At 37.5% G+C, this 14,203-nt stretch overlaps 1 protein-coding gene across 2 annotated transcripts in view; it reads left to right on the top strand.

The window, feature by feature from the left end:
* Positions 1–12,430: 12,430 nt before the first annotated feature.
* LOC106871047 (cyclin-dependent kinase 5 activator 1) overlaps positions 12,431–14,203 on the top strand; it is a 3,282-nt gene continuing 1,509 nt past the window's right edge. Inside the window, exons 1-2 of one of the 2 annotated variants that reach the window (XM_014917314.3) lie at positions 12,431–12,599; positions 13,738–14,203. The exon at positions 13,738–14,203 is cut by the window's right edge and continues 1,509 nt beyond it. In XM_014917314.3, the coding sequence (XP_014772800.1) occupies positions 13,773–14,203 (431 nt within the window). In that variant the 5' untranslated portion in view covers positions 12,431–12,599; positions 13,738–13,772. Of the gene's footprint in view, positions 12,823–13,737 lie in introns of both variants that reach the window. The other variant, XM_014917313.3, reaches the window with a different exon arrangement.

The following is a 14,203-nucleotide window of genomic DNA, read 5'->3' as shown; positions in this document are numbered from 1 at the left end:
CTCCCCCGGACTTGCTGACCTTGTGCCAAAATTTGAAACTAATATTCTTTTCTACTCTAGGCACAAGGCCCAAAATTTTTGGGAAAGGAGCTAGTCGATTAGATCGACCCAGTACGCAACTGGTACTTAATTTATCGACCCCGAAAGGACAAAAGCAAAGTCGACCTCGGCGGAATTTGAACTCAGAACGTAAAAGACAGTCGAATTTGAAACTAATATTAAATTGAAGGGAAAGGCAGCGGGCTGGCAGAATCGTTAGCACGCCGGGCAAAATGCTTGGCGGTAGTTCGTCCGTACTTACGTTCTTAGTTCAAATTCCGCCGAGGCCAACTTTGCCTTTCTAGGTCGATAGGATAAGTACCAGTGGAACATTGGGTCGATGTAATCGACTTAACCCATTCCCCGAACTTGCTGGCCTTGTGTCAAACATTTGAAATTTAGGCGACGAGCTGGCTGAATCGTTAGTACACCGACAAAAATGATGAGCAGCATTTCGTCCGTCCTGACGTTCTGAGTTACAATTCCGCCGAGCTCAGCTCTGCATTTCATCTTTTCGGGGTCGATGAAGTAAGTGCTAGTTGAACACTGGGCTCAATTTAGTCGTCGCTTGGCTTTGTGCCAACATTTGAAACCAATATTAAACTGAACCATTACTTACTACTTTTAGCAGCGAACATCTTTATTAAACTTTTACAAGGTAAAAGTTTGACGAAGGCAAGAAAGCTGAAATTTTGACGTAACTGTCAACCTTTACCTTTTATTTTCCAGCGTTCATAGAACAGGGGAATATAAACTTAATTTTCGAATCAGACATATATTTGGAAAAGTGATGCAAAAAAGAGGTCAACTTAAGTAATTTCTATCTTAACTTATCGACAGGATTTTCTACTAAGGCTTATTAATAAAGCTATAAATAAATGAACATCTTCACATCCATTCATAACTGCATCAAAATTAAGCTACACCGGGATTATACAAACTTAACTGCAACTTCCTGCACATTTATATGATTTACTTATTTTCCTCAGCTTTGAAACATTCAGAGATCTTACAATATAAAGCAAGCAGTGATTAGAACCTTCAAACTGAAAGCACTTTTTGCAACTGTGAATTTATTTTGCAAATACTGGGTTTAACAGTTATCTTCACATTTCATATTTACATCAAACTAGAACCATTTCCTTTTAATACAATAACTACCACGACCGTTTTTATAAAGCAGTTCAGGATCATAGAGTTAATTAATTAGAAATATAGATTGATTAATTATAAGTATAGAATTGTTTGAATAAGAAATTTAATTTCATCTTAACAGAAACAATTTTATTTATCATTCAAAATATAGATTTCTTCTTGAATAGATATAAAAAACTCTATAGTTAAATAGCAAGAGAGGATCCGCTACGCAGTCAGCCGACCTTCCAAAAACAGCAGTCAACTGTCTTAAAACGGAGGGCACATTGAATAACTAAGAACAGATTATACCATGTCTGAATAAAGGACGAATTGGTTAGAACTGGAACGTCAAGATCAGACAAGTGATTGATTAGAGACGACTTGGGATTAAATACCACTACCACCACCAAGTAACTCTTCCTCTATACAAAGGTAATACCTAACACAGTCTCCATCTGTGCAAATCCTGAATCTTTGAAACTCCATTTGTGCAACTCCTGAATCTTTGAAAAATTAAGATATGTACTGATGCACTCGATTATCCACAATCACTTTTCACCTCATCTATGTCATTAAATCGTTGTCTTCTAATTCTGCCTATCATTGAATCGAATAGGTAGAATTTGGAAGGCACCAAACCCGGACCGTACGATGGAGAGGGGACCACTGACCAGCTCAATTTGCCGATTGCCTGATTTGATCCTCGATGGTGACAGTTGCAGGACGTTCAGATGTTGGGTCATCTTCAAAACGCTCCCTTTACCTCCTAAATTTAGCTGTCCACTTTTGCATTGTTGATAAATCTGGGACGTCATCCCTTAATGTAGCAATCATGTCAGCATAAATGTCAGCTAACCCCTTTTTTTCCGCAGATACTTGATAACACAACAATGCCAGGTTTTGTCGAATTTCAAGAGATGCCATTGAAGCTACCTTTGAAGACTTCTTTGATCAGTCAGATATGAGTTTACCAACAAAGAAACAATACAGTTACTAATAAGAAGAGTTGAAAATTTCACGGCTCAAGCATCATTCTTTCATAGTCAGCCTATGAACTTTTCTGTCCTCCCTCATATGTGATTTATACATATTCTACACACACACACACACATACATACACGCTAATACACATATATACTATATGTGTGTGATATATATATATATATATATATATATATATATATATATATATAAATACGCACACATACACACACATATATGCATGTGTATATACACATACATATGTATTTGTGTATATACATGTGTGCATGCGTGTGCGCACGCACGCGATGTATTGTTTCCGCTCTTTATACAATCTCATAAAGATTTCAATTTGAGAACTAATTAGTAAATAAATTTAAACACAAATGAATGAGACATGAATTTACCAAGACGGACAACACCACCACCGCCGGTACCACCACCGCCTCTGCCACCGCCGCCGCTGCCACCGCCGCCGCTGCCACCACCGCCGTCGTCGTCATCATCATCATCATCGTCACCATCGTGCAGTGGTTTAATTGTGCCATAAGCCTGACATACGCTGGTGCGGCAGTCAAATTGAAAGACTAGAATACGTAAATCTTATTAATCGCTGATCCGTTAGGCCAAGGTATTACCTCTAGTCTCGGCCGAGATTCTCAATTAGGCTGCACTAATTACATTTACCTTACTACCTGCCAGCTCCTCTACTTACCTACCCTTCACTTCCTGCCCACGTGTCTACCTACCTGAGATAAGCCTCTCCACTTAGTGGGGAATCACAAGCGTCATGTACGTGTCACCGTCCTGTTAATAGTAGTAGTAGTAGTAGCTGCTGCTGCTACCATTGTTGTTATTTTGCCTTAGCCGAACTAAGTCCGTGTAGACCTATGATTATGAAACTGATTATCCTGTCTTTATTCTAATACAATATTGCTCGGACTACATAATGCAATGTGCCCTTTGTTTTGTATTTATATTTAGATAATGTGGAGGCGCAATGGTCCAGTGGTTAGGACAGCGAACTCGCGGTCATAGGATCGCGCTTTCGATTCCCAGACCGGCGTTGTGAGTGTTTATTGAGCGAAAACACCTAAAGCTCCACGAGGCTCCGGCAGGGGATGGTGGCGAACCCTGCTGTACTCTTTCACCACAACTTTCTCTCACTTTTTCTTCCTGTTTCTGTTGTACCTGTAATTCAAAGGGTCAGCCTTGTCACATTGTCACGCTGAATATCCCCGAGAACTACGTTAAGGGTACACGTGTCTGTGGAGTGCTCAGCCATTTGCACGTTAATTTCACGAGCAGGCTGTTCCGTTGATCGGATCAACTGGAACCCTCGACGTCGTAAGCGACGGAGTGCCAACAACATATTTAGATAATATGGTTTGAGTAGAGAGAGATTTAGTTGCTATTTCTAGCTAGAAGGGTGATCGACCGTGCAGAGGGTCTCTATTTGATTCGAGTTTAATTGTTTTTATTGTTCTTTAACCATAGAACAGCCCCAGTCGAATAGATCTAAGGAATTGTATCTCAGCCGTGTACACTAGAGTCTCAGCCATGTACGCTAGAGTTCAAATATGATTATCTAAGATTATCCATGAAATCAGTTGATAGAAACTCCCTCTGGAATATCCAAAATCAAAAACAACGTCTAAGGGAAATAACTCTGTTAATATCAACCAAACTGAAGTATTTGTAAAGTAAAAAGACAGCACAGTTAGAAGTGGAGGTTGCTTTTAAAATCAGTTGGTGAACATAGTGGACAGGTTTCGATGTAATAGCTTTCCTCGGTAAGGCATATTTACTTCAGTTGACTGGAAGGATTTCTAAATAAATGCGATCTTCAAGTAAACAAACATAGATAGATAGATAGATAGATAGATAGATGCACACACACATTCACACACGCGCAGTGGGACACTATCACCTGCGACCAGTGACACGAATCATTAACGAGCGGACGAAGTGATTCGCGAGGACAGACGAGTCACAGTTTGGTGGTCACATTACATTACAGAAGATGCTGGGAAATTTGGGATATCAGAAAGTGTGTGCAAAGTGAGTATTTAGGCAGTTGACACCCGATTTGACGGAAGCCTGTTCTGACCTGCCGAAAGCGTTTGAAACCAATAAAGATACGTTTTTCTTTTTTTTTTTTTTTGCCAATCTGGTGACAGGGAATGAAACGTGGGCGTATCTTTATGACTGGAAAGAAAGGACTCGTCCATGGAATGGCATCACACCTCTTCTCCAGTACCTAAAAAGTTCAAGAGACAGACATTCGTAGTGACAAGGGCATCATTTTCCTTGAATTTCTGGAACGTGGTTGTACTGTGAACAGCGTGTGGTACATTGTAACACTCAGAAAGATTAAGAGAAGCTATTAGGAAGAAGAGACAGAACAAAAATCGGATATCGATCCACAGTCACCGTGACAATAAATCAGGCAATCGGCAAATTGAGCTGGTCAGTGGTCCCCTCTCCATCGTACGGTCCGGGTTTGGTGCCTTCCAAATTCTACCTATTCGATTCAATGATAGGCAGAATAGGAGGACAACGATTTAATGACATAGATGAGGTGAAAAGTGATTGTGAATAATCGAATGCATCTCTTTTACCCTGTGTAAACAAACCCGTTACAAAGCCAAATACAAATCAATCGATAGCCTAATTGGAAATGGAATATCAAAACTAGCAACTGGCAATCTAGGGGGAAAAATGTGAGTTCTATGGACCAGAGATATCCTAAAAAAAGAGAGCAAATCAAGAGAATTATGGCAGCAGAAACAACTATTCCTCGATAAATATGCTACCAATTACGGTAAGGACTATACAACCCAGAGAAATAACAGGAAAAGAGAACAATCTCACCAACGTAACAAAAGCAGAACACGGGGCAACATGAACGCTCATTCCACCATGAGTTAAAGAGGAACTACGGTAAGAACTCTTCCCTTTTTGTATGCAAACACCCTAATGTACACAATATAAACAGAAAATATAAGCAAGATAAATATTCCTTTGATCAGGCTATTAGAAGTAGAAATAATAGATCATTTTCAAAGCCTCAACAAAGACTAACTACAAAAAACTGGGCAAAAAAAAAAACGATCTAGAACCGGAAACAAACCTAGATCATTCTCTCAGATCATTAAAATCAATACTAACAAGAAACTGAAAAATAAGATGTATAATTTCAAAAATAGGACAGAAAACATAACAAAGTCAGGTAAAATAATACAGTCAAAACACAAACTTCAAGTTAACACCAAGAAAACTAGAAATCACAAACAGAAAAAAATCTATAATAATAATGATGATGATGATGATGATGATGATGATGATGATGATGATGATGATGATGATGATGATGATGATGATGATGATGATGATGATGATGATGATGCTGATGATGATGATGATGAAGATGATGATGATGATAATAATAATAATAACAACATTGACCTCAGTGCTTAACTGGTACTGATTTGTATCGATCCCGAAAAGATGAAAGGCAAAATCGACTTCGACATATGTATGTATGTATGTATGTATGAATGTATGTATGTATGTATGTATGTATGTATGTATGTATACAAATGCATAATAAAAAGGCACGTGGTCAAGCACTTAAAGTGTTGGGTTCACAATCGTAAGGACGTAAGATCGAATTTTTGACTAGGCAGCTCATTATCTTCTTGAGCAAACCACTTTAATTCATGTTCCTCCTGTCTACTCACATGAAAATGTGTACCAGCCCAGTTAATGCTCTCTCCAGCAGTCACATCTTGGATATTCCCTTGGAGGTAGATGTGGGAGATCTAAGAGGGCATCTATGCTCATGACAACATAGGGACTTAATACAATTACGAAAAGCATGGTAGGTGTCACCAAAAGGTACTCACTGGAGATGCATAAGCCTTTTCTCGCATATGTTTTATCTTTTAGTCATTTGACTGCGGCCATGCTGGGGCACTGCTTTGAAGAATTTTTAGTCAAACGAATCGACCCTAGTACTAATGTTTTTAAGCCTGCTTCTTACTTTCGGTTGCTTTTTGCCGAAGTGCTACGTTACGGGGACGTAAACAAACCAACACCGGTTGTCAGGCGTTGGTGGGGGTCAAACACAGACACAAAGACAGACACACATGCACACATACACAGAAAATATACATACATATATATACATATATATAAATAAATGAGGGAATTTTCCTTTGTTTACAGTTAACACGGAAAATTCAATAAACAGTTACCAGGGTAGCAAAATTCGCGCAAGTAACAAGGATGTAGCAACCTGTTCAAAGGCAGAAACTCCAGCTTAATGTGCAATAGTTTGTATAGTAGAAATAAATGGAGTTAAACGCAGGGGTTACTCAAATTCTTTTACTTCCGACATATGTTTCGAAGACAACATTGGTATTATTCCAAATGAATAAATGGTGTAAAATAATGTAATATTCTCATCAGGGAAAGAAAGAAAATCAAACTCAACAATAAGTCATTTTAACAAATGTGATGACTGTGTAAATGATGAACAGAACGCTATTAGGTATTTAAAAAAAACCGTTAGTAGATATGACATCATGACGGACTTCTTTCTGTTTCCGTCTAACGAATCCACCCATAAGGCTTTGGTCGGCCCGAGGCTACAATAGAAGACACTTACCCGAGGTACCATGCTGTGAAACTACTAACCCCAGAACCACACAGCCACGCCTAAATTACAAAAAGTGACTCAAGGGCTGAGAGTTTCGTGTGTGGCACTTGTCAAACCCTGGACCGTTGACTAAAATTTATAACATTCTGTCGATTAAAAATGAAGGTAAAAGTGTACATACATATTATATACATGTAGCTGAAGGTGGCTTCCCCACCTTGTGGTTTCGGGTTCTGTCATACACATTCTCACACACACACAAATATATATACAAGGAGGTACTGAAAAGTTCAAGGCTTTAAGTGTATCGCGAAAGGCCCAACCTTTCGAGTTCTTTTACAGGGCTTAGAAAAATTAAAGGACCGCTGCGATAAGTGTGTGTACCCTAGAGGGCAATATATTAAATAAAATCGTAATCAACTGATCCTCCTGTATTTTCCTTTTACCCCAAACCAGGAACTTTTCAGCACCCCCCCCCCCCTTGTATATATATATGACTGTGGTGAGAAGCTTGCTTCGCAACCACATAATTCCGGGTTCAGTCCCACTGCGTGGCAGCTTGGGTATGTGTCTTCTACTATAGCCTTGGACCAACTAAAGCCGTGTGAGTGGATTTGGTAGACGGAAATTAAAAGAAGCCCGTCGTATATATTTATGGATATATTTATGTGTGCGTGCACGGGCGCTCATGTGTGTTTGCCTCTCTCCTGCCATCGCTTGAGAATCGATGCTGGTGTGTTTATGTCCCCGTAACTTAGCGGTTTGGGAAGAGAGTTCAATAGAATATGTACTAGGCTTAAAAAGAATAAGTCCTGAGGTCGATTTCTTCGACTAAAATCCTGAAGGAAGTAAGAGAATAAAAGAATGAATATATATATATATATATATAAAGAATGAATATATATATATATATATATATATATATCAACTTTAAATAGAGCTCAAAACTGATCCATTAAAAATACTTTATAATAATAAGAATAAGAATAATAATAATAATAATAATAATAATAATAATAATAATAATGAAATTGACCTTTACAAAAACTCAACTGTGAGTATTTTGCTAAGATTGTTAACAGATTTTGCCAAATTTTGCCAAATTTTTGGTGTAATATATATATATATATATATATATATATATATACATATACAAGAATAAGAGGAATGACCAGCAAATGTGGATTCCTGAATGCTAGAAATAGATGCCGAAAATATAATTTTAATCTTCGGATATTTTAATATGCTAGACCACTGGTTTTAATTGATCAATATCAATTTCTACCCTCATTAATAAATTTTATATATATATATATATATATATATATATATATATATATATATATATATATATACATACATACATACATACATACATACATACATGGAAATGTTTGTATGTGTGTATGTGTCTTTCTGTCTGTCTTTGTCCTCAACCGGTGTTGGTATTTACGTCCCCGTAAGCGATTCGGCAAAAGAGGTCGATAGAATAAGCACCCGACTTAATCGAAAAGATAGAAGAATTAAACAAAATAAATAAGTACCAGGGTCGATTCTTTCAACTAAAATTCTTCAAAGCTGTTCTTCAGCATGACAGGAGTCTGATTACTGAGATCAGTAAAAGAATAAAAGAACTCATCTATATATATATATACATATATACGTATGTATGTATGTATGTATGTATGTATGTATGCGTGCATGTATGTATGTATGTATGTATGTATGTATGTATGTATGCGTGCATGTATAAAATTATTTTATAGTGTTTTTTAAGTAATAATGTATATATGTATAATTACATATATATGTATATATATTCGTATAATAATGTTTATAACATACATACATACATACTTACATGCACATGCATATACTTATATGTATTCTTATATATATTTTATATACATATCTATATAGCATTCTATTTATACATGTATTTCTCTACTTATACGCGTGGCTGTGTGGTAAGAGGTTGGCTCCCCAACCACATGGTACCAGGTTCAGTCGCACTGCGTATCACCTTGTGCAAACGTCATCTACTATAGCTCTCGACCGACCACAGCTTTGTGAGTGTATATATATATATATATATATATATGTATATACATACAGGGTGCGATGGGTAAATTCTCACCATTTTATATTTTTAATTTCGCGCTAGCGCATTGCTTTTGATTTTGCTGACTACACAGTATAGTAGTGTCAGTTGGGTACCGTCTGTGAGAAAAACAGCCACATGACGTAATTGATTCTGCTAGAAATTTGGAAACGACATGCTGTACTACTTGGCATTCGCGCCAGAAGCTCCAACACGAACATCGTAGAATGTTTGGGTGCTAATCTGAGAACAACGCAATCTGAGGATATGTATCGAGAGTGATAAAAATCAAACATCCAATCAACATCATAGTGTTTGGAGTGATCACTAGTGATGGCTACGTTATGCTCCCACTCATCTTTCCATAGGGCCTCAGTCTCAACTCGGAGGCCTAAATCAAGTGTCAGGAGGAGGTAGTGCTGCCCTGGGTCAAGAGGGTGGTTGCTGGAAGTCCCTGTCTGGAAACAGGACTCTGCACCATGTCACACAACCAGGAGAACCCAGTCATGGCTGTCAGACAATTTTTGCGACCACATCACCCCTAACATCTGGCCACCTAACTCCCCAGACTGTAACTCCCTTGATTATTATGTGTGGGAGGCAGTTGAGCGAGAGACCAACAAAACTTCTTGTAACACCAAAGATGAATTGGAGGCATGGATTATTAAACAAGGAGACCGTCCAGAAGAGATGCAGGAGATTCTGAAGTCGTCTGGAGGCTGTGGTTGAAGCCGATGACGATTCTATTGAATAGAATTACTCTTTAGTATTTCGAGATATTTTAATGTAATTTTGGCAAATTTATCTGTTAAAATGAGATGTCAGTGTTATTTTTATTTTTGCGTAATTTAGACGACAATTTATATATATACGGTAATCTCATGCTATATCGCGGTTCACCTATCGAGGTTCACCTATCGAGGTTCACCTATCGCGGTTCACCTGTCGCGGTTTATTATTTAAGCTTACGTCGATTTCTCTGTTGTGTTATTTTGCATTTGTAATATAATAGACATATGCAAAGTATAAAAATAAATAATATTCAGTACAGTACCGTTTCTACTTTGCGAATTTTCACATATCACGGGTGGTTTTGGAACGTAACATCCGCGATAGTCAAGGAATTTCTGTATATATATATATATATATATATATATATATGTATGTATGTATGCCTGTATGTATGTGTGTGTCTATGTATATGTGTGTGTGTCTATGTATATGTGTGTGTGTCTATTATCTATGTAACTATAAGTGTTTGGCTTAAGGTTCGCGTTTGTCCTCCGATTGCGTTGGTTTGCTTACGTCACCGTATCTTCGCGGCTCGGCAAAAAAGACCGATAGAATAAGTATCAGGATTAAAACAATAAGTGGTGGGCACGGCTTATTCGACTAAATCCTCTAGGGCAGTGCTCCAGTCCAATGACAGAAGGAAGGAAAAGATAAATCACACACACTATATATAGACACACACACACACACACACACACACACACACATCTATATATATATAGACACACACATACGCGCACATACAAGGACACGCATAGATTCATGCATATACACACGCACACTGCTGCTTCTGCCAGCTGCCGTCGTGATGTAGACTGTACTAACACCAGCTAAACAATCACCAGCAGTTGTGGTCGTCGCAGTATTACTCCCACTACAATTATCCCCCCTCCCTCCCCACCACCGTGACCACCACCACCTCCTACGACAAAAACAACGAAATCAAGGAGCATGCACGTAATCGCTCAGTCCACTAAAAATAACAGCCAAATCTTGCATACTTTATTTACAGATGCCTTGAAAAAAAAAAGAAAAAAGAAAAAGAATAACAGTATTGTGGATGATATACAAAAAGGCGAGATAGTCACAAGTGGAATGTCTTTGATCATAAGTATGCTCAGTGTTGACCTGGGCTAAACGGTAAAAGCTGCTGTTGCTTTTACTCCTTCCTACTGTTCTGACCACCAGCCACCATCACAAACGGAAACGCCATCGTACATCAGCTTCATTGTCGTGGTCGCTGCCGTGGTCGTTGTCGTGGTCGCCTCGGTCGTAGTCACCGTCATCATTATCATCATTACCACCGTCATTATAATAATTAATATGAGTAGTCATAGCGACGTTGTGAGGTGTGTGCGGCTGTGTGTTTGGGGAGGTCACATTGACAACACGGCCATAGTAGAAAGAGTATTAAAAATTTATGTTTGAATGGAAATCGGGGAAAATTTAAATATTGATTTCTTTACGTACGAGATATGGTTGTTTCGGACTGAACCGAGAATGGATGGCATGCATGCCTTTCTCAAGGGCTATAGCAGCGCGTAATTAAAATGAAAGATTAAACTAGGGTTTGAAAATGTGAGAGCGGGAAAGAGAGAAAAAAAGAGAGAGAGGGGGGAGGGAAAGCGAGAGAGATAGAGAGACAGAGATAATAGAAACGAGAAACAACTGTAGAAAATATCACCGGTGGAGGTGGTCGCAGTGCGAGGCTGGCTGTTGCTAATTATCATCATTTTGAATAGGTAAATAGATAAATGAATGGGTGGATGGCCACATGGATTGGTCAGTGGTGGGATGAGTAGATTGACATAAAAGAAGACAGTTTGGCATATAGATAGATATGGACAGAGATAGGTATGGCTAGATAGACAAACAGACAGACAGACAAATAAATAGACAGATACAGACGATGGCAATATTGTTGATACTAAAAGGGAAACGGAAAGAGAGAGAGAGAGAGAGAGAGAGAGAGAGAGAGAGAGAGAGAGAGAGAGAGAGAGAGAGGGAGAGAGAGGGGGGGGGAGAAAAAAAGAAAGGGTGAGGGAGAGAAAGAGTGAGTGAGAGAAAGAGAGAGAGGTAATGAATGGAATTTAGAAGAATGGAGATAGAGGATAAATCGATTTAGAGAGGTGGAAAGAGATGGAGTGTGTCAGAAAGATGAGAGAGGGAAAGAGAGAAAGAGAGAGAAAGAGAGAGGGAAAGAGAGAAAGAGTGAGGGAAAGAGAGAGAGAGAGAGAGAAGCAGGGAAGGAAAGATAGAAAGGGAAAGAGAGAGAGACAGAGAAGGCAAAATAGAGAAGGAAAAAGAGAGAGAAAAGAATGAAAATGGAAAAAAAGAAAGAGAGAATCAAATTTATTAATCAGAGATCGCTGAATTGGGTAGGTTGATGGATAACTGGCAAGATGGATATAGACAAAAAAATAAAGTGACCAAGGGAGAGACCGAGAGAAAGAGAGAGACAGGAGAGAGGAGAGAGAGGTAGTAAGAGAGAGAGGAAGGAGAGAGAGAAAGATGTTAGAGGTGGAGCGAGCAAAAAGAAAGGGTAGAGGCAGCTGTTAGAGGATGAGTGACACTAGATAGAAGATGAATGAAGCAGGGAGCAGAGAATAAAATGAAAGCGAGGATGCAGATGAGGTAATGAACTGATTGATTCTGTTCGTCGATTGGCGTTCAACGTGTGCCTGCTACTGCCTCAACAAAACTTGCCTTCTGCCACCACTCCGTGTCGTTCGACTGCTACTGGCACCAGTGCTGTCTTAATAGATCTGAGAGCATCTGAGGAGACAGTCTAACAGAATAGAAAAAAGATGAAGCAGTTATGGCGATGATGTCATCATTTCATTCACTATGTTAATATAAACACATTCATTACATAGGAAAACGAAGGTAAGAAGAAAAAAAAAAACAACAACAATCCTATATTTATGTCTGTTTTTTTTTTTTAATGAATTTCAACTGATATTAAATCGGTGAGAATGGATTAAGAAAAAAATATATGTGCAAGTGATCAAAATTTTCCACCGACGAAGAGCTTGGTTGGTGAAGTCTATGAGGAATTATTGCTGCTTAGACACGGAAATATGGTTCTGTGAAGGACTTCGATACTAAGGTTTGTATTCTTGACCTATTTACAGCATTGTTACTTTTACCTATCTCCCTCCATTCCTCCAAATCATCACCGTATTTTCATTATTAAAAAGAAAAAGAAATTATTATTATTATCATTATTATTATTATTATTATTGTTATTATTATTATTATTATTATTATAACATCACCAGCTTCCTCCATTACCATCATTTTCCTTTTCATCATCTTCCACCATCATTTGTATTAACATTATTATCGTGTATTTATATGTAAGAGAGAATGTATATGTGTGAGAGAGAATGTATGTTTGTCTTCGATGTTAAAATTTGCGTTTATTTGAACAATTAAACAGAATTTGAATGAGAAATTTCATATTTCTTTAGATTTAATTGAAATATAAATATATTTTATTACTACTACTACTACTACTACTACTACTACTACTACTACTACTACTACTACCACTACTACTACTACTACTACTATTTTATATATACATGTATATATATATATATGTATGTATGTATGTATGTATGTATGTGTGTATATATATATATATGTATATATATATATATATATATATATATATATATATATATATATATATATATATATATATATATCACCGAAAATAATATCACAGTGAAGTTAAACTCGTTAAAGTGAACTTAAATTTTATAGAAATATCTAATCAGATAAAATCCACAATAATTGTTACGTTTGTAAACCATAATATAAGTTATATCGCATTTCTATAGTGTTTGTTGCTCTCCTAATATGCATGTAACCATTGCACATTGTAATTGTTCTTGTTATATAAATGTAACCTTGTATATGTTCGTATGATATAACTATATGACCATTATATGACTTTATAGACAAAACAAACCGATTTTACTCAGAGTTTTAATAAAATTCGTTTTAATTTTTCAAGTGGGATTATTATTCGCCTGACCAACACACTTCGAGATGGGTACCGTTCTTTCCTTCTCGCCGCGGCCGAGGAAACCTCTTTACGAGGACATCAATCTGAACAATTTTAACTATGAAATTCTCAACAATGTTAAAAACCAAGCAAGGGACAAAAATTTTAAGCGTCACTCGATATTTTTGAGTGGCCTTAGCTGGAAGCGATTTACTGCCAGCACTAAGAAAAAAGAGAAAAACAATTTTGTTCGTTTCACGAACAATACTTTTATTCCGGCAAAGATCGACAACAATTTTAATCTAGAGAATGTAAATATTAATAAAAACATTCAAAAATCCATATCATGTTACAATCTTAAATCAGAAGCCGAAGAATCGCATCAACAACGTATCAACCAAGTTACTAAACGTTTGGAGAAACTTGCCAGTCCAAAAAAGACAGTTATCCAAGCTTCGACTTCAGAATTGTTGAA

This window comes from Octopus bimaculoides, chromosome 9 (assembly GCF_046866305.1).
Source record: "Octopus bimaculoides isolate indiv1 chromosome 9, ASM4686630v1, whole genome shotgun sequence".
In the NCBI taxonomy this organism is placed as follows: domain Eukaryota; kingdom Metazoa; phylum Mollusca; class Cephalopoda; order Octopoda; family Octopodidae; genus Octopus; species Octopus bimaculoides.
This window is presented reverse-complemented; position numbering and strand designations above follow the sequence as displayed.